The sequence below is a fragment of the Vanessa tameamea genome, chromosome 21 (genome assembly GCF_037043105.1).
Source record: "Vanessa tameamea isolate UH-Manoa-2023 chromosome 21, ilVanTame1 primary haplotype, whole genome shotgun sequence".
In the NCBI taxonomy this organism is placed as follows: Eukaryota; Metazoa; Arthropoda; class Insecta; order Lepidoptera; family Nymphalidae; genus Vanessa; species Vanessa tameamea.
In genome coordinates, this window is record NC_087329.1 from 2119992 (window position 1) to 2143317 (window position 23326).

The following is a 23326-nucleotide window of genomic DNA, read 5'->3' on the forward strand; positions in this document are numbered from 1 at the left end:
TTTTCTCTTTTGAGGGAATGACGTTTTTGCTTGTCAAAACCACCTGGCCTGGCTACGGGGATCACAAATGTAATTATGATAAAGACGTTCTACCAATAGAGCATATTTCGATAATGCCGGAATTCACTTTTCCGTTTCCGACTAAAGACAATACCTGTAATGTCCGAAATAATCTTTGGTATAACGCGACGCATGCACTTTGCATAAGACGTAGGGTGACGAAGTAAATGTCATCGTTCTGTTTGTTTGGTATATTTTTTTTCTACTGGACAAGCATAATATGTTTAATTGGTCAACGTAAAATCTTTAAATAAATAGTTCATCATTGAAGCTCAAATATATAAAAATGGCCGTGGCTACATAAACACATTTCAACTTAAAAGCACAAAAAATTAAAAAAAACGATATGTTGACATTGAGTATAAAATCCTTTTGGAAGAAAAATATAGTAATTACATTTACTCATTTGAAATGATATAGGTTTGTAATTTCCCCCTTTCAGTAAATATATATTTACGTATAGCATTTTACATTGCATGTTGAAAAACCAAAACTTATTTTATTAGTTTTGGAACTTAACTACCTGTCTCAAATAAAAAGTTTGCTTAAAAAGTTTTTATTTATATATTTGGAATAAAATATGTATGTATTGCTCTTTGTCATAATTTAAAAAGTACAATATACAAACGATACTTCGTTTACGAGTTTAATTCATTACTATCATACTAGGTTACAAAGTTGACAAAGGCGCTCATTTGCGGGTCACTGGTAAATTCAAGGACAACGAGTTGGAACCCTTTGTATTTGTGGGGACCTTGAATAGTTTTATTAAATACTGGTTTTCATAGTTTAAATGTTGTTTTATAATGTTGTTGGAATATTAAATCTATTTTTGTTATATTCTAACTAAACATAAAGACGTTATTTAAGTTGTAGGAAACATCAATTGAATTAAAATTTAATCTATACAAATATTATAAAAGCTGTCTGTTACGATTTTAGGCCTCTCTGAAATCACTGAACGGATTTTGATGATATTTGGTACGAAGCAGGTTAGAACCAAGAGGACGGACATAGGCTTATCTAGGGGCTTAATTTGATTGCAAGCTCTTCATTTTTAAAGATGAAAATAAACGCTATTGAAAAAGTTACAAAATACTTTTATAACCCAAACCTAATGACATCAATGGATTTTCGTGTCAAACTGAATTCAACGCTGGTGAATCTGCGGTTTCAGCTAGTAATATTTAAATATGAATACGTAATATTTTAAATAACGATTACGTAGCTCTTGGCCATACTATATTTTCTTGTTGCATCCTTACTGTCGCTTGCATACAATGTAATGGTCGTTAATTAAATAATGAATAGGTATCGGAACTCAGTTACCATGGATACATTGGTAAATACCAACGTGGTCAGTAGAGCAAATAAATAGATATCTATTATGCCAACGTACTTACCACAGTACTGTCTTTGTAACTTTCTAATAAAATGAAATAGCAACTTCAACAAATAATTCATAAAATCAAGCTCAAAAATGCAGGGTTGAGGGCTTTCAGTTTTTACTATTTCATACATCCCTTTCAAAACATTTGAGGTCTGTACGTAGTATTAAACAAAAATTTTAACCCGAAACAAGACATTCGAATTTTAGTATTATTGATCTTTTTTAAATCTTATATAATAATAGCGTAAGCCGATTTTTGTCCCAGTGATTATGGGATGTTAGCTGCATATAAAATATTGATTATGGTCTCGTGTTGAAGAGCGCCAGCCGTAGATGTGCAGAAAATTAAAGAGGATTCTTGATTGCAATTTATGAAATTGTTATGATTTAACAAAAAAAAATATAGAGCGGAAAAAAGTTAGTGGTCAGTTAGAGAGCAGTACTGCGGTTGTATAAGAAAAAATGAAAAACGTAACAAAATAAAGACATTGTTTTCGACAAACTCCAATTATAACTGAACTAATGTATACTATTTGATATTAAAAATTTAATTTAAAAGAGGTTTTATCATTTTGGCGCCAAATGTAGATGAGTGACTTGCAGTTTACAATGAAATTAAATCAAATCAAAACAAAACCTTGATTAACCACTAGTTAATGATTAATAAACATATTCCAACATTGCATTCCTACAGAACTTAAGAATCAATGCGTAACCACTTGGTAGTAGAGCTTGGTGTAAGCAGGTCTGGATAGACACACGATTTTGTTGTGTTCTGGTTTGTAGCCTCAGTGAGCCCATAAGTACAGGCACAGGGGACAACATTTTATTTGCCAAGGTTGGTGGCGCTTTGGCGATGTAAGGATTTTTTTTTGCAGCGTCAATGCATATTAGGCAGTTATTTACTTATTATTTTAAAATGGTATGAACAACTCACGATTCGTAAACTGTTCTGTAAAATCAATTATTATTGTATCATCCATGTTATCAGAAGTCATTAACCCGATACAATTTGCAAAGGTCCTATTGTCGCAAAGTGTTGATTGCGGCCGCAGGCTAGCGCCTAGCAGAGAAAGTTTACATTTTTTAACGAATCCATTAGTCGACCGCTAGGCACCGCGGCAGAAGAACGTGTACTAAATCATAAGAAACCGGTTCCGTGCTTTATATTTGTGTTCGAAATTCTTAAGGAGAAACTTGTGTATTTGTGACGTTTATTGGTATTTATCAACGAGCGCCATAAAGCTTCAAAATATGAACGTAAGTTGAATACTTAGTTTACCGTTTTGCTTCAGGGACCTTTACAGTTGAAAGAAAAAGTTGTCTTTACTTGTATTGCAGTTAAGTGACTTTGTATCATTGTTCTGATATAAAATTAAAGCTTGTAGTAATAGCTGGTAAGAAAATTTAATGCTTCATAGTATCGGAAGTTGTGTACGTAGTTTTCAAAATAAACGCATGTAGATGTTGTAAATTTATTTTAATAAAAACAGGCATGAAATCAAACATTGGTGGAGCGAATCAATTTAACGTGTTTTTGTTTTTCAAGTTTTATTTTTGATGTAATACATATAAAACCTACTTATGTATAATTTAAAGCCGCATCAGCTATAAGAAAAAACTTCCCATACAATTATGCTTCTTTTTCTAAAATAAAAGAAATGCAGAAAACTATATATTAAACTACACCAAGTAACAATTTAATATCTCACGCAATTCAGAGCTGAAAGTCATACTTAAATACAGCAGAAACGAAATCTTGAGTAATCTTTTTATAAGAATTTTCAACTAAACAACTTCCTTAATGTTGACATGACGTATCAAATAATAAAATTTGAAAGATTCTGTAGCGAAAAATTAAATTGTTGTTAAATATTATTAAATATTATTTACGTTCATGATATAAGAAATTAACAATAATTAAAATGCTCAGCGCATCTTACGTAAAGTTAATTAAATTTGAGGAAATGATTACATTCATATGATTGATTTATCACTCATTGTATACTGAAATACTTAGTTATTTTTATGTAAAAAAATATTTAGTTACGTAATTAATCAAATATATTATAAATAATACCAAATTACGTTTAACGGAAGTTTAAAAGGAACTAATCAGAGTTTGATGGGATTGATTTATTTATTAAAAAGATAACTTCCTCAAAGTTAACCTAACTTATATCACCACCACCAGAGATGTTATGGAGATTCGAAACCGTAAGAGCCGAGATGGCCCAGTGGTTAAAACGCGTACTTACACCTTAACCGATGATTGCAGGTTCAACTGAATTTTCATGTGCTTAATTTGTGTTTATTATTCATCTCGAGCTCGGCGGTGAAGGAAAACATGACGAAACCTGCATGTGTGTCAACGAAATCCTGCCACATGCGAATCCATCAACCCGCATTGGAGCAGCGTGGTGGAATATGCTCCAAACCTTCTCCTCAAAGCGAGAGGAGGCCTTAGCCCAACAGTAGGAAATTTACAGGCTGATTATGTTTATTTATTTATTTATTATTGATATTAAATGAAATTTAACAAATCAAATATTAATTTGTTTTGGATCTTTGCACTTTAATGGACTGTATTACACAATATCTAAGTAAGTAATTTTTATGACGTCTAGAAGCGTATATTGTCTCAGAAAGTGTTATATAAAACAAATAAATTTTATTTAGGTCTATATAATTATATTCCAATAATAAATAAAAGACAAAATCTTGTTAAGTTTAAGCAACATTTTTTTATGACTGCCTATCGCGCACAATATTTATGGGGAAGATACGATTTAGACCGACAACTCAACAATGTAATTGCCATATATACTGACAGACGACGATTCTGAGTATATTATATTAAAACAAAACAATATCCCTATGTTGTAACCGAGTATAAAATGTTATGAATACTACGGAACGATTATAATCTTAAACTTTAATGTGTGAACTGTCTTAACAAAAGGTAGTTTTTGCTCGTTTACGAAAACAGTGATAGCCGTAACTACGAGTATTTCAATATACTGTTTTATATACTCTTCTAAGATCATTTAAAACAAATAAATTGAGATTTAGAATAAAAATATTGTTAATAACATTATCTATATAGGTATATATTTGGTAGTGATTCTTTTTAAATAAACTTAACTAACTTGTCTTAACTTTTATGTATGACGTAAACTTAATATTCTAAATATTGTTAATTTCAAAGATTAGTCAGTGGAGATGAAGTCATAAATTATTAAAAAACAAAACTGAATCGAAGATTTTCATTGAAGCGACTACGACTACAACATTATCTCGCTTAGGTATATTGCGTGGAAAAAAATTCACATACATTTACATACAATTGGCGGAATCGTAACAAGGAGTAATTATTTAATTTAAACGTTGTCAATGCAAGATTTGACCCGTCGCCGTTGACTTAAACTTTCCTTTACTTTTAAATTAAATAACCTGTTTCCTTTCACTAAAGAGAGTTTGTATTTTGAATTTCGTAATTTTAACTGTCATAAATTTAAAAACAATTCTAGCAAAATAAAATAGTCATGCAGTTTCGACCATAACCATTTTTTTTTTCAAATTTTAATTTAAGTACTTTTATTTTTTCGTGTATATGGCTGTATTCTTTATTTTCAGCTCACAATAATTCCGTCAAAAATGTTCTCAATTTAATGGGTATTTTTGTAAGACAATTAATATGACAAATATAATATGTACGATACAATATCATATTATTTAAAAATGTAATGTTTTTAATGCGTATTTTTTCCAATAAGGAAGTTCCGTGGCCGGACATACTATTGGTTCCGAAGCAGTCGAAGGCACGCACGAGTGTTAGATCATAATATATAAACTCACAAGATCATTTTATGAATCATAGACTGAGTCAAGTTTATTGTTCAACCATTGAATGGTTGAGTGTGTTGAACTTTGATTCAAAAATTCTAAATATTTAAAACCTTCTTAGAATAAAATAATATAGAGATATAAATTTTTTAATACTTAGTACTTAAATAAGACGCCAACTTACAATCAATTTATTTAAAGGTTTGTCTCTTTGCTATTTCCGGATAAACTACTTATCCTATTGAAACTAGTATATTATTTTATTTTCTCTTAAATCCTCGGTCCATGCGCTTTCAAACGCAGCCAAAATCATAACATAAATATACAAAAATTTTATACAATATCAGGGACTTCGAGATTTGAAAATTGTTACAGAGAAGTCAGAGATATCAATAATGCATCTTTTATAGACATTTCATAGTTATTTTTTAAGATAAAAAAAAAATGACAGTTCAGTTAAATTTATTAGAGTAATTATCGTATAACACATATATATGTATTCAGTAGATATTTACTTGTTTGTATTTATAATATGTTATGTTCAAAATTAATAATTTTTAATGTATTATTATTTAGTTTAGGTTATTTTAAAATCGTACTTTACAAACAAAACTTTCATGGACTATATTTTATTTTTTGTATTATGTTACCAGCAAGAAAGATAGTTTGCTAATTGTATGGGTAAAAAACCATTAAATCAGATCACGTAATAATTAGCAAATTATAAATGAACCGTAGCGTATTCAATTTTAACGTTACATAAGGTTTACCTTAATTATTATCAGATAACGCATAACAACCATTAAAAAAATCAATTTTAACGCCATTTTCATTTCCGTTAACCACAATTTGCTTTAAATAATACTTAACTCATGACCGATTAATGTGTTCGAAAACTTGATATTTATTCGTGGTTTCGATAACGCGTTGTGCATTTCAAGTTCTATATATGAATCGTGAAACAAAAACGAAATTATGTCAATGATGACACACATGACATGGGTATTTAACTTTCACCGCATTCAATTATCATAATCATAGAGAATATTAAACGAGGCAAGTATTGTGTCCGCCGGCAAATCTGACAGTCTTCTGGCGCAGTGTCTAATGTTATATATACGCTATTCTAACCATAAAAGGATAAAAGCCAAACAACGTTTGACAACTGACGCGATGTCTTTGGTCGACAGCTTGATTAATCTATGATATTCTCTAATGGTTTTGCGAAAAAAGTGCGTTTTGAACGTCGACGAATCTATCATCGGAATTTGGGAAGTAAAATTAAAGTGGATATAAGCGGTTAAGTTTAATAGTGTTGTATTATGAATACAGATATATTATAAAGTCTTAGTAGTGCACGATACAGCTGAAATATTGGCAAATCTCATAAAATACGTAAATCTAAGGTTTGTTTATCTTTATTCCTACTTTGATTGGAATAGGCTATGTGCTATCTCAATTGTGATTTAAACATAGACAATTTTACTTCTTTTTACTAATATATAATATTCCTAACAAGTATATATTTTGAAACTGCTTAAGAGATAGACAAAATTAAATTATGTTGTGTAATTTTAAATAGTAAAAGAGAAATAAAGAGATATATAAACAATGATTCTCTACACGATACGGGATAACGGGAATGACATCTGGTTATTAAAAAATAAAAGAAATACTGTACTAGATTCCATTGCGTCTGGTGTGGGATGGCAGGCCGTCAGGTATGCTTTGTACACTTCTGTTTCCCAAACAACGTATACATAAAAAAATCGGTTGACTATTTAAAACGTAAAAGCATACCAAAAAATCTTATTGCATTAGACGTATAAAAGTAAGTTTGTCAAACTGCCAATCAAAATATTTGAACCCACGATTTATAGTGCGTATGCTACAAACATATTACGCTGTTTCATATGTTCACAATGAAAGATTGTGAACTACATTTGAAACTGTATGAAACTATAGGATCATTGATTCTTGATCAGCATAACATCGCATGTCTTGTTTAACCAATCATTACGCATTCAATGCTTACCGAGAATAACACTGTTTTCACGAAGATGATACCAGATTCGGTTTAATTTTTTTTTTATTCACAACGCGATAAACACACGGGCAGTGATAGTTAGTGGTACAGCCGATTAACGTAAGCAATCTCAAAATAGAAGTTATTTCCTAACATGAAATAATTTACTTCAGTTTCATTTTATATTTTTAATAATTATTTTCACTCTGGATAAACGTAGATAATAAATAGTAGCTGTGGCCTTGGTTGTTTAGAGCAGCAAAAAAAAAAAAGATTTTGTGGTTGCCTCTAAGACGCATGCAACGTAATCTACAACTAGAACCAACAAAAATCATTTATTTCATTTGATTGACAATTAATTATATTTAAAAAAATCGAGCAGAGTCTAGGTTTGCCGTAATTTTTTTACAATATTTTTCAAAACCAATATATATTTATATAATTTAATAGATATCATATTCTTAAATATTTTCTATCGTTCAATTTAATCTTTAATTCTTCCGGATTTGTGCACCTATGTATATTTTGAAGGACATATGCAGTGTGAGATTATTTCCGTTTAAATTATTTCGTGATGTGAATTTCATTTACAAGAGAAGTGATTAAAAATAACATTGTGTGTTTGGTTGGCATTGTTTTACAAATCGTGTGGTTGTGTCCTGCTCACTGTCTTTCCACCTTGCTAATATAGCTCACCGAATTGTCACTTGGATCGGTCCAAGCCTGTCAACACTTCGGCTCTTTATGTTCCTACAAGGAACACTGAAAGCCTTGAAGAATGAACGAAAAGAAATACCCAACGAAATTTCTCAAATGTTGTCCATTCTCCGTCTTGATTTTTTTTTGAGTACCTAAACATATTCCTTTTTAATCGCGCTGGAAAAACGCTTTACGCCTTTACTCGACGTGGAAGTGGAACTATATGTATGTGGGAATCGCCGGTACCCAGGGCGCCCGAGTGTGCCTCGGTCAACCGGAATACCCACTAAAAACCGGCGGTATCTCCGTCTCTTCAGTGGCCGCCAAGGGATCGCTTTCGCATGCTACCGTGACACATAAACATATTCCTAACCAAACCGTATAAATCGGAAGTATGAGATGAACTGATATTAATATCGACATCTTGCTCTTAAACCTACCCTACAATACGGTAGAGTATAATTTCGCCGAGATTGACTAAGCCAGGACGATAGTAGAGACGGCATCTATAAAAATCGCAACACTTGAATATATCAACTGTCTTCAATCGACTTATCGATGCAAAGATACGTCTTTGGATAGTCGACAAGTGTGATGAACTCTTGGCGAAATGACGAAGAGAACTACGCGTATTTTCAACATTACTTTCAGACACATGTTAATGTTTTCTCTCCGTGCCCGTTTCAAAAGGAGCTTATATTATGATATGCGGCTCATATTTATCGCTCCTTTTCTAACACGAACGTGTATCGTCGTGACTATTTGACGCCTCAATATACAAAGCTAATTTATTCTTTTTCTAAATATATTAATTCTATTTACAAAATGCTTTTCTATAATGGAATCCTTGGAAGTTGTTTTTAACTAAATAATTACTTTGTTCTTTTACACTTTTATTAACATATTTCATTCTTTAGTATTTAGTCTTTATATTTTTGTAATGAACCTTGACTTAATTCTAAAGCATAGAAACTTATAATATCAAAATTTACTTTATATCCTTGACATTCATTTGGTGTTAATTAGATAAAAAGCATTAAAACGTATTAAAACATAATATTTTTGTTTAAAACGTGCGATATGGTTCGTAGACAAATATTTCAAAACCGGTATATGTTTTGACATTACTAGATCCAGTTTTATTATCTGTGTGAGGGCGTTTGGTGAACGGCAAATCCTAATTTAAAGTCCTATATATCTTTAGGTAGGCTAATCTGGCCTTATCAAAATGAATAAATTATGTTTATATAAGTAAATTAATAGATTGTAAGGCCAATTGAACATTTTATAGAGAAATGATAGCTTGAAGTTCTCCTCTGAATTTTTTTATATGAATGGTGTCGCACTACAAAAGAACTAAAACAAACGAGCAACTTAACTTTTTTTTTTATGTTATCGGTAGGCGGACTAGCAAATGCGCCACCTGATGGTAAGTGGTCACCACCGCCCATAGACAAAGGCGCTGTAAGAAATATTAACCATTCCTTACATCACCTATGCGCCACCAACCTTGGGAACTAAGATGTTATGTCCCTTGTGCCTGTGATTACACTGGCTCACTCACCCTTCTAACCGGAACACAACAATACAGAGTACTGTTATTTAGTTTGTGTCGCCACAAATCATACTAATTTACTAATGTGCGTGTATATGTCTAGTGGTCAACTGTTTCAAACTATTTATTTCGACTCGTGTTCAGCTCTGTCAGTCTATCTAGACATTAATAATTAATTAAAGATTCTCCTGTGTGCTGGAACTTTATGATATATATGTGTATTAGGTATGTCGTCACTTCAAATATTACAAAACATTATTCGTTATAATTATATAATCACATTAACTGGGATCGTCACAGTTTCACATTAAAACACTGCAATAAAAAGTATGTGGCAGATTTTTCTTTTGGAATATTTTAGCATGCGAGTTGGTTTCCCGCCATGTTACAGGTGATTGAAGCGTCAAATAGTGATGTTATTAATGGATACGATTATAGTGATGGATGTCTTTTCTAAGCTGGAAACCGACATACACAATGTAATAAAGTTAACTAGAAATCCTTATTTTCACCGAGTAACAGTTATTGTAATGATATCTTAGGCAGCATAAATAAAGTGCTTAATAATAATTTATCGTCTAAAGCGAACATCCCGTTGAAGCATATGAGCAATAATTAATTATGTGTGTAATTTTGCGAATATAACAATTAGATGTAGCAAACTATACACGAACTATACACAATTTCTAATTTGGCAAAAATTAAAATATGTATTATCTTCTCATCGTAGTGTTGCCAGATTTGATATTTGAAAACGAACTCGGAAGTGACACTAACAGGAATGATAGAAGTTACAAGGAAAAATTTGCTAAAACATATAAATGCTACCAACTCTCCAAGTGAAGCAATTCCTAGGGAGTCCGAACAAAACAGACGCTAACCTGCTAACCTTGTGTGTCTGTGTGTTAAAAAAGGATAGCTGTAGTTTTCGGAATAGAGATAGCAGCTACTGACAATTTTTATTTATGGCTTTGGAGCTTTAAAATTATATTATTTATTAAACTTTAAATATTTTATATAATAACGGAATCGACACCAGTACAACACAACATAAGTATTACCGCAACAAAATAAACCTCAACCTAAAGATACGACGTTACAACGTAAGCCTTTCCAATGCCTATTGATCTGATATGCGTTAATTATTGTTATATGAATAGAAATAGGGTGTATATTAGTAAATCAATTACAAATACCGCAAGTATTATAACAAGTGAGAGTATATCAGGAAATGAACAACACTGCATTCCAAATGCTTGCTGTCACTTCGGTCTTTATTGCTATAAAACTAAGATCGATAATACTCTGTACGAATTTGTTTTTATTTAGGTTATTCTTTCGATCATGCATTTCGCGTTACAGTAGGTATCTTTCTTTTTTTTTTAAATCGTCAAATAAGTCAAGAGCGTGTCAATGGCAATGATTCAACGATATTTATTTGTTGATGTAAACATTTTTAGAATTAGATTGTTACGTCTGACAATATAATGATGTTTATTTTCTTGTATTAATTTAACAGTCACGTAAGTAATTAATTGGAATATTTCTAATTGGTTATTGGTAGTATAATTGTCTATATGTAAATCTTATTTTATTTGATTATTTGCCTAACTAGTGGTAAGTGGACAACACCGACCATAGACATTAACGCTGTAAGAATTAATACGAATTCCTAACATCACCAATGCGACACCGACCTTGAGAATGAATATGAGATGTTAAATCCCTTGTGCCTTTAGTTACATTGGCTTACTCATCAAATAAAAATAAATAAAATAATTAATAATTATAAAAAAAAAATACGATATATTGATATTTGACAGACTATGGTAATTTGGCGATACCTAACCAGACACACTTGCACAAAGCCCTACCAATTAAAACTACGTTAGTTAAACCGTAAGATTACTCTATGAGTATCACAATAAGTCTAGTCTCTTTTATATTTTAATACACTATGTAAATACATATAGACTAAGGGAATCGTATTCGATAGACTCTATTATCTACAACTTCTGGCATACTATCAAATTATGTCGGTTAAATACATTAAGATGATACCATAGACAATTACTACTTTTTAACTAGTTCGACATATTCCTAGCAGTTACTGTTAAGTTTCCATTCAGTTTTCGTCACGTGACGTGACGTTCATCAGATAATACTGTCTCATAAGTTTTCTAACGAAAGCAATAATAGAGAATATCTTTACATTACAGACATTAACTATTTGCAAGTAAATTTATTTATATCAGAATTATTACTATAGTGATTTTGACACGGAAAATGTTAGAATTGAAAATATCCATGTGTCATATCGAAATCAACCACAAGCGCACTCACTAACCCGCAATGGATAAACATCGCATATTAGCTTTAAACTCTCCTAGAAATACAAGGAGGAGACTTTAACCGAGAATTGTTACAATTACAGTTACTTTTTTTATTTAAACTTCGTAATGTATAAACGATCATGCAACTGTTGCTGAAAAAGGTATATTTTTAGATTTAAATAACACAAAAACAAATGAATTGTGACGCCATATTTATACCTATTTCCTTGTCAATTCAAATACATTCTTTGTGCCTATTACTTTAGAATTAATAAAATACTGTCCGCACATCTATTTCGATACAGATTTTTTTTTATTTATACTATCTAAACTATTTTAACTTAAGATTGTAGTTTTATAAGTTCTTTTATAAGTTTGTTCTCAAGCGATTATTAATGAAAATTCCGATTACATAAAGAAACAAAGTTCCCAGGTAAAGAGATGTTATGAACACAATTATTTTTAGATTACGATGAAAACGGAACTTGCGACGTGTTTCTCACGCGCGATTTTAAGTATTAAAAAATTGTTTTAGCTTTCTAAAAATAATAATAGTAAAATGGTATTATTATTTTAAAAAAAAGAAGTACCTAGTACTTCTAAAAATTTCTAAAAATAATAGTACCTTATTAATGGAATATGTTTATATATTCTAAAAATTGGAGGACTTTGCTCAACTGTAGGTCATTTACGTACCGTTATTGCTAAATTATATCATACTCTTTTTATGTTACCAATACACCATATTAAAAAAGGGTAAAAAATAACTTTCAGTTTTGTGATGTTTGTAACAAAGTCAGTGTACCAAAGAAAATGAAAAAATGCACTTTCAGTGTTAGAAGAATGTATATTGATTGTGTAGTTACATAATGCTCTGTCTTCTTCTTTCAAATAACACATTACCAATGATAGATAGAGAGAAATCGGCGTGTATCTATTCACTCGCTAACATTTATAACTAAGGTCGTAACGATTTTAACTAAACAAAGAACCAGTGTATTATGATAAGTAACAAATTTAAGAGTTAAAATAATAAGTAACGTTCAAAAAATATGCATTGCATTGCCAAATAGTGAATATTAAATAAAGATTAGTATTTGTAATTTCAGTTTTTACATAACTAACATTTTATTTAAAAAAAGTATAGATAGATTAGTCTACATTACATATAAAAATAACATACTGGGCACAATAAGTGATGGCTGTTATACAGACACTCTTTTGATTCGGTCAAATCGAATCTTTTTATTTTAGCAACGTGTCGCAGTCCGAAGCTACGATGTTAAACCGTTACGAGCATACCGGTTTCTATTCATTATAAAATATATTTATACATTTAATTGCTTTATAATAAATGTTATATGTTAGTAAATATTTATTGGTGTAACATTAAAATAATAATATTCGTCATTAATGAGAGCTACAGCTCTTTATTTGATAGCTCTGTATACAGACCTAATTTGGTGCGAATAATTTAATTACACGGTCGTTGATATTAAGTATGACAGTAAAATTTGCGACGTAGATTTGTTTAACCTTAACCTATTTTAGTTTAAAAAAATATTTTTGCTAAATGATTTTTTTTTTTAAATTAAATTAAATTCTGTAGCTATTTTATATGTCTAGCTAGTTTTTGTTTATTTTATGTTCATTGTTATCTTTATCTTTAATCATTCTTGTCATTTAGCTTCTTTTTTTTCAACTGTTGATGTTACATTAATGAATAGCTAGTCATTCAGGTGCAATACAACCTTGGCTTCATTTTAAAAAAAAATATATATATAAATGACAGTTCATATAATTGACATTTAAAGTTTCTATACTCATGCACTCACAATCACCGTTAAAATATTATATTCATATTATGAACATATAAGATAAATAAAATAATAAGATTTTCCCCAAACAAAACACTGTCGATAAAAATTCACGACTAGAAACACTTGAACGAGTATACTTTATAATTTAATTCCAATGTTTAAAGTGAAACTTGCAATGTGTATAAATTACATAGATCTACATTCAATGGCTGATGTTTTCTCTGTAATTGCCATTATTCTTCACCGCAGTTCTTTGACTGTAATTCTCATGGTGAAATTCTATATACCTCGTTGTCTCTATTTTTTTTTTAAATATTTTAAACTTTTTTAACGCAACTAGGTAAATAGAAATGGTTGATCAGTATAACGTTATTTCATTGGTTCAAAAGTATAATTTTGAATTATTGACGTCAGTATAATATTTTTATAAGATTTTCGTCAATTTTTTTTAAATTTCGATCGAATGCTTTCTACAAAATCTTATTTATTATGTTGAATAAAACATAACAAAAATGTAGAAATTTTAGATAACTGACCAATTAACCGTTTAACCACTTTCACCCAAAACTTTCGTTTCGAGACTGGTTTAGATGTTTAAAAAAAAGTTGATCACGACAATCTCGTAACTAAAGTATTTTTTTATTGTTATCTGTGAAATGTTACCACATACATTTTATTTAGATTGAGTACGAAAAGCATAAACAACTTTATAATAATTTAAGTAACGGATTTTAATAATTAATTATTACATTATATATCAAATACCTTAAAAGGTTTGTAATAGTAATTTGCATTATTGAGTTTTAAAAGTGTTATTTTTCGGATGGGGTTCGTAAGACTATGGGCAGATAGGGTTTAATAATAATTGTAATTTTTTTTTACATCAACTACGTTTATCTTTTATTTGTGCCGTGAGGGCACAGATTATTTCGCCAATGTCACGTGCGATGGAGAAGACCCGAAACTACATTTATCGGTCGAGTATTCATGACATATTGTCATAATATAACACTTGCTAGGAGACGGTAGTTATCATAATTATTGAAATCACTTATGTACTCGTGACACAATCGATCTAAATAAAGTCGATAACAATAAATCGTGTACCCATTTATATTAATATCGATTTTAAACTATTTTTAAACATATAACTAAAACGTAAATGTGTGTAAGATATTATTAAAAAAATGATAAAATTATGGAAATTATGAAACAACCAATATTTAAAGTATCTATTTGAAATTGTTGCAGTCGTTTTATCGATATTGCAAAATTTAGGCAGCATTTGGGCAGCGGGCACTAAGTGAAAGGTATCAGGGTTTTATTTAAATGTTTATAGTTTCGTCACTTGAATAACAATACAACTTGAGATAACATTATTTTGTATAGATACGCAACATATGTAATGGTATGGATTCAACGCTCCATTTGTTATGTCATACGGATTTATCTCGAGAGGATTAAACAAACGAACAAACAAAAGCTGTTTGTTTTTTTTTGTTTGTATCATCAAGAGATTACATGCTTAAGAAACAATCCATTGCGATTTTGATGAATACTCGTTTGATTTTCAACGTGTCTTTCGTTTTTTTTTTTATTAACAGGGTCATTTAATATACTTAGGTAGTACTTTTTACGATTCGTATTTCTATAATTATCACGTTATACATGTACGAATTTAGGATTTGAGATTCTGTGGTCGTTTATTCGTGTTCCTCAACTTTTGAGTAAGTTTGTGGAATGTGAATATTTATTAATACAAAATAACGACAAGTAAACCTTAATAAATAAAGTCAGGTACCTACCCTGTGCCAGATTCAACCTTATCACCGGCCCTGGGCACTGGAAGAAATGCCGCCCCATTATCGAATTATTGCATGAGGTTTTCGTAAACAATTTTTAAATAAATAAAATAACTAATTAAATTTTGACTCCCCTGGCACTAGTCCCCTAGTGTCCGTAGTCCCCCTAGTGTAAATTCAGCGCAGTTCTTACCAGGAACTCATAAGATCAAACAAACAACAGACTGTGATGTGTGAAAAATTATATTATTATTAGTCTAGTAATATATACATAATTTTGTTATGTGTAATATTTTTATTTTTAAATATCCATTCCGTATATATTTTTTAAATGTTAAAACGAAATATAGAGCGAAAACATCACACATCCTGTTCGGCCAGTTTCGATGACGTATTGATCCACTTTACTTCTAAATGTTACGTTTAATATTCGGACAAATAAAGTAAATCATTAATACCAACCTAACCAGTTATGATGTTCCAATTAACATGTTCAAAATGTTAATGACATTCAAAATTCCAGAATCAGTAGTATTTGCGTTTTATATTATATCCATTAAAATAAACGTTGTAGGCGTTCGAGACTTTTCTAGAAGCTTCCGGAATCGCTTGGGTTATATCTTACATATTAACTTACTTGGTTTACGCGGCGCTGAAGCTCCTTCTAGTCGGTATAATTTTTTTCGAAATATTCAAAAATAATTAATTAATATAACTTGTAATCTCTTATAGTGTAGAACAAAGTCGATTACCGCCGTCTGTGCACTTAGGTCTTTTAAAATATCCAACGGATTTTAATCCGGTTTTCATCAATAAACAGAGTGATTCAAGGTTTAAATGATATACAATACATAGATTTCGAAGAATTATTAAACTTTTGGTTTCATTCATACAAACATGTGGTTCAGGTCAAACTGGTTTTAATTATACATCGCTGTTTCCAAAATTTGTATCAAGAATTAGACTCTAATTATTTGTACTTATTTGTCCTTATTTAATTAAAATGTTGTTAAGCAGATTAAATTATTGAAAAATTATTAGTTTATTACTCATTCAACCCAATTTAAATATATAAAAGTATTTGTTTAAGAATATCCTTACTAAAGAATATATACGTAATCAATAAAACTAATAGTTTGCGATATTACTGACAGTAACGTAAGTATATCGTCCGTGGTGAAGTTTCACTTTCTTTATGATTCCCACCACGAAGCGGTACCTTAACACGCGCATACTAATCGTTACAAACTGACAATTTGTTCGTCATAGACATAAAATAAAGTTACCTTTTCCTTTTTAATTTTACATAGTAAGCACTAAAAAGGTTTTAATTACAAATAACAGATTAATGCTACCGACTAATTACCACATAAGTAGTTTTTATTTTATTGCTAGTAATATGTTATATATGTTTTACTTATTAAGTACCCTACGTAGTGGTACAACGATTTAACATTTATTTTGGCATTATATTCTTATACCTACGTCAAAATAAGGTTTTAATAATATAAATGTTTTCTTTTTCTGACTGTCAATAAAAAAAGAAATTATATATTTTTTATGTTGCTACATTATTAGGTACGAATAACACAAGATTTATAATATCCATTTATAATCAGGTCACCCTGAAACTATTGCCAAATATTTTTTCTCCAATATCAAGCCATAAGTAAGCTTCACACGTATTGCACTGACCCTCAGTTGCAAAACTCACAATTGTTCCAAAGTGTAGCAACATCGTGGTAACTGCACACGAAATTACGACTACTTTCAACTGACTATGTAGGTATAAAAAAATAAAGCCCTCTTTATTTTCTTTTATTTACTTCAATGTGTCAGTCTATCTGTTGTATGATTGAAAATGCGCCATTTTTTTGCAACTTATAACAATAGTCATGGATTCAGGGCCGGCCTTATGAATCGGCCTTATGGACATGCATTCGACGCCCTTTTATATTCGACCGTGGCCGGACTGGTAAGTTCAGACGGGCTTCGAAAACGTAGACGATATTTTTATTCATACGTAGCGTGCATAAGTGCAGTGTGACCGAGGGCCTACTTTAACGAAATGTGTAGGGTATTGACGGTATGCAAGACAGACAGGAAGACTCCAGACCTCAGCGCCTCAATAACTCCGACTCTGCAATCAGCCTGGATTTTAAAAATCGAAACGATACGATACAAAGTTTATTGTTACATTATCGCACTAGTGGTCTATCGCTAAACAAATTATAACGCATTTGTCTAAGGGCGGAGGTTACTACTGACCATCAGGTTTAATAATAATTTAAATTGTAATTCTGTTATAAAATTAACTTGTAATTAAGTGTATTGAAGCCGATTCGACGTAACACTTCACTATTTAATATGTAGAGCGTGTGGTTCCGACGCACCTTGAACAGAGATTTCCTACTTCCCTTGTATTGATTACAGAAATTTTATATTCTGCTGTGAAAAAAATATTGCAAATGACTTAAGTACAACATTATATCAAACATTAATTACCTTTGTATTATACGTAAAAAAACATAGCATAACGCACGTCTGTATGGTCGGGATGAATTTGGCATTTAGAGGGTTTTTTTTTTTAATAATAAAGTCATCAACGCTCACTTGTGGTTCAGGAAAGCGCCACTAAATTATATTCATCTCGTGCTCGGTGGCGGGTGAGAATCTGCCACATTTGTAACCAACATTTGAACACACGTTATAGCAGCATGGTTGAACAGATTATTAAACCAATTAGCGGGAATGAAATGAATGAAACCGTTTCATTGAAACGTTTAGAGACTGCTAGTTTTTCGAAAACAATGATGTGTACAAAAGTGCAGAATAAAACCAACGCGAACGATCGAGTCGTCGGCAGCATATCAGTATTACAATTTCTTATAAACCCACGTAACAATTTGATAAGAAAATTATAATTACACGTTTATTAAAGTTAGAAATGATTGCGGCTTAAAACGTACCGTCATACGCCATACAATATTGTCTGATGGTGTAAATTCTCACGCTGAGATTAAATTTAGTTATCTGTGGTAAATTTAAAATATGCAAATCTATTCACGTGCAATCCGTCGAACTTTACTTATGCAATCTGCAAAGTTAATTAAAAAAAAAAAAAAAAAGATTTCTATCCTGTTTTTTTATTATATAGGTTGAATGTTATATTTAGTCAATAGTTTTTAACTGAATTAATTACTCAATTAAATGTTTCTTTTATTTTAACTAAAAATATAAAACGGTAATTATGCAGTTTGAGTACTATTCCGAAAATCGATAACTTTTTTTTCTTCGACACTACATATAAATACCGGCCGTATAAATTCAGATTATGACGCAGCATGGCAATTAAAAAAAATCTTAGTACATACAATAATAACACTATAAAACTAAGGTTCTTCTGTTCTATTTTACTGGTTGGGTAAGATTTCACGGATAAAGGAATATAAATTAAAGGATACCGCTAGTTTTTTAGCGGATATTCCATTGCACTAGGGCGCACTAGGCGTCCTGGCACCAGCGAGTTCCACATACCCCCTATTCATGTGGGCGAAACGCGTAACGCGTTTTTCCAATGAGATCAATAAATTGTGCATACCTAAAGCACCCGTAAAAACGATAATGTTGCCCAATTGTGATCAAATGGGTCACCTGATGGTAAGACGCTCCACCACCGGTCATAGAAATTGAGTTGGAAATATAAATTATTACTCATTTCACGAATGTTCTACCAACGTTGGGAACTAAGATGTTATGTCCATTGTGCCTGTACATTAGCTCACTCGCCCTCCAAACCGGAACACAACAATACTAAGTATTGATCTTTGGCATATCTGACGGTACATATGATGACTGTGGTACCTATCCAACGCGCTTGTACAAAACTCTACCACCAAGGCATACTGAATATAAATAGGCTAATTTTCATAGACAATAAATAAAGATAATTATTAACATTCAATCCGTCAATTAGTCAAATTAAAGTGTTCTATATTCAAATAGCACTTCTGAATCATAAATTTAAAGTTACTACCGGGTCGAAATATAAATTAAAAACAATAAACATAAAAACATTGAATATTGAGTGTCGTTTTCATAATAATGTTTTGTTTTATTGAAAACGACGAAACGAAAAAACAGTTGCAGATGACTGACCTAAATATATATCGTGTAACAATATAGATATAAGTATAATATGTTGTTTTTTCTCAAATTAAATAAGTCTAAGGTCATTTTGATGTCTACCTGAGCGATTGCGACCACGGCGCCCAATCTCAAGGAAGACTAGCCAACTACGCAATACATGCACTTAATATTCTCTTACTCTAATAATCCAATAGGACAACAAATCCACGTGCTTTAAAATAACTCAAAAATCAAAATATATATTATTCGAATAGGCTTTTACAGGCACTTTTGAATCGTCACTTTACAAAACTATATTAACCGAAGCTACCGAGGCAAGGCAAGGCAAGGCAAGAAACTCAGTTAGTGTCTTCGAAGATTTAAAAAACAAAGTTATGTTAGTTAAATACAATTATAAATGTGTAGAATATATCCCGCCTGAAAGGCAACAAGTAGCTCCACGCTTTTTTATCACTGTACCCCAATAATAAAGTAAGTTAATTAACAGTTAAGTAATGTCCCATTGCTGGGCAAAGATAGGTCTTGGCTCAGCTGGACTTAAGTGGTAATATAATGATTATTATTCCACCACACTGCTCAAGTGAGTGATGGTAAATACAATGTAATGAAATTTAATGTTGATCAAAGATGAATGTTAAAAACAAAGCACATAAAAACTCATCTTTTCTTAATGGTATCTTTACCGGCTCTTTTCGGTAAAGGTTGTTTTAGTCACATTTAATCAAGCGTTCACGGAAACGTTTAAATATATGATAAAAATAAAACCATAGGCACACTCTACTTTCTATGAACCGTGGACTAAATTTTTTACTCACATCCGCATACTGGCTTAAAATAAGTACAAGAGACCAAAAAAAAAAAACCTAGAGTTGTTTATGAAAAAAACGAAAACTCAAAACTTCGAGTGCGAATACAAAATATATTAGAAAAATCTTCAATGGTAGTAACAAGTAAAACGTGCTCGTCTGTAAATGTTAACCGTCAACGAGAACACGGAAAAGTGTCATTGAACTAACACACGCATATTACTTATTCCACGACTCCACACGTGTCAATATCTTATTAACATCATAATTGCACGAACATTTCAAACGAAAGCTTCCAAATTTGAAAGATAATACGCGCTAAAATTCTGCTTACGTATGTATGTAAGGCATTTGAAAATAGAAAACGAACTAATGACCCGCCAGCACCGCTTGAGAAAAGGAAGTTACAGTAGATCGCGTGTAAATATTATGTTTTATTTATTATGCCCAACACTTGTTAGGTTCTTATAAAACAGATCAGTGTATTATATTTTGCATATGGATTTATTGTCTACTTTTAGTAAAATTGTATTGTGAGTCTGACGTTTCTTTGGAACAGATAAAACAACATAAAAAAGTTTCAAGGATTCTCATTATTAAGTAAAATTCTAGGCGAATTTTACTTAATAATGTAATAAAAATATAAAATACTTAATTTACAATATAACAAAACACTTTTTTTTTTTACCAAAGTCGAGGTTATTTTCACTTTAATTTTATTAGCTTTACAAAAATATTTTAATATATTGTCAGGTATAATTTTCAGCGAATACAGTTTAATTTTTTTAATTGTTTTTTCTTTTTATACTTTTAAATACTTTGTGATTGCTTCAAGTAAGTCTTCGTTCAATATAACACCAGTATAAAGACGGTGAAAGTGTTTACTTTTAAATTAAGATCTGTGGCGTAATTTTGCGTAATAAATAAATACCGTAATATTATTATGCTTAAAGTTTATGAAGTGGAACGAACTAGACTTGTACTACTTCCTTCACAGATATCAGTTTAAGATACGAAAGAAAACAAACTTAGCGTCTTTATGAACTAGGATGCTAAACGTATTGCAAAATAAATATTTTGTGCTTGAAAAAAATATGTGATTACCTAAAGCATTCGCTAAACGCTAACAAATCAGAACACGTTACACGTTCCCAAGGTTAACTAAATTCGCTCGTAAATATTTACGCTTACGAAAATCTCTCGCTGTAAATATTTTAGTAAAAAATCTTTATTATTATTTAACAAATATCATTTCTCATTGCAAGGATTTTTTATAACTATATTAATGAAGTATTTCTCCCTTCTTTCAGATAATATGGTACGGCGTAGCGATCCTGGTTTTATTGGAAAAAGGCGTCAATGGACATGGAAGGCTAATTGAACCTCCATCACGAGCATCGGCCTGGCGTTATGGATTCGACACACCACACAACTATAATGACCACGAGTTGTATTGTGGAGGGTTTACCAGACAGTGGAATAAAAATGGAGGCAAATGTGGTGTCTGCGGGGACGCCTGGGACGCGCCTAAGCCTCGCCCCCACGAATTAGGAGGCAGATTTGGAAAGGGTGTTATCGTCCGTCGTTATGCTCCAAAAGACACGATAGTTGTAAAAGTAGAATTAACGGCCAATCATAATGGATACTTTGAATTTAGAGTGTGTGACGATCCGAAAGCAACAGATCAGGACTGCATGGATAAATCAATTCTTCATTTAGAGGGAAAGGCTGAAACAAAATACTATCCTCGCGAAGGCAACAGAATTTATGAAATGAAATATCAACTGCCTGATAACTTGGAATGCACTCATTGTGTAATGCAATGGAGATACATCGCTGGTAACAATTGGGGTACGTGTGACAATGGAACAGGTGCTGTTGGTTGCGGGCCTCAAGAGGAATTTAGGGCTTGTGCGGATATAGCTATAGCAGACCGCTTCACAACTACAACTAGAAGACCAAGACCAACATACGTTCCACCCAGCCAGAGGCCTCCAGTGCCAATTCCAGAAGAATCGACTGGAAGTGCATGGTACGGCATCCTTATTGCCTTGCTCACACTGTTCGTCGCCATTGCTGCGATGGCGGGCATATACCTATACTACTACAGAGGTGGTATCAATATAAAGAACCTCTTAAAATCCAAGGTGCCCAAGCCTGCTCCAGTTCCTCCGCCTAGACACAAAAGAGCATCTCTCTCCAGAGAAACTCCTCCAGAAATATCCGCACCAAAAATTATATCAGACTCTGGCTTCGAAACAGTTGATCTAAGATCGAAATAATTTAACTGAGGCTGATTTGAAACTGCCACTGCCGATTTTAGTCATAAATAGGTTTACGATAGATGTAGAATAAATAAATCTCAATGCGTGATTGATTGTGCTGTGTATTGGATCAGATATTTTTGAACCACAAAAAAAAATATTTATTGATATTACGAAATTTAAGTTATAACAATCTATTTATATTAATTAGTAAAATGGATAGATTGAAATTAATAAAACCAGGCGTTCACAGTAAAAAGTGGTTCGAAAATGTATCAAAAACGATGTAAGAAAAAGACAGAGCGGAACTGGATGTATTTATGTTAAATTAAATTTAATAAAAATTATGATTCTTTTATTTTAAATCCCAGAACAAAACGAAATTAATAATAAAATGTATAGCCCGTTCAAACTTAGTATTTTATTTGTATTGAGAACAGTTACACAGGACACAAAAGAATAATCTTACATTTTGTCCTTCTGGTTAAATAAATTTATACAACTACTGTATAACCACAAGAGGTTGAAATCGAAATCACGTGATATCATTGGTCGAAGCTTCAATGATCTATGAGT

The 23326-nt window shown here is 31.3% G+C and overlaps 2 protein-coding genes across 2 annotated transcripts in view; one reads left to right on the forward strand and one right to left on the reverse strand.

The window, feature by feature from the left end:
* LOC113399561 (TBC1 domain family member whacked) overlaps positions 1-23326 on the reverse strand; it is a 275772-nt gene that overhangs the window by 221755 nt on the left and 30691 nt on the right. The gene's annotated exons all lie outside the window — the stretch shown is intronic.
* LOC113399564 (uncharacterized) lies at positions 2538-23097 on the forward strand. The gene is made up of 2 exons (XM_026638712.2): positions 2538-2710; positions 21797-23097. Exons 1-2 carry the CDS (start codon positions 2705-2707, stop codon positions 22766-22768), a joined length of 978 nt encoding a protein of 325 aa, XP_026494497.1. The 5' UTR covers positions 2538-2704; the 3' UTR covers positions 22769-23097.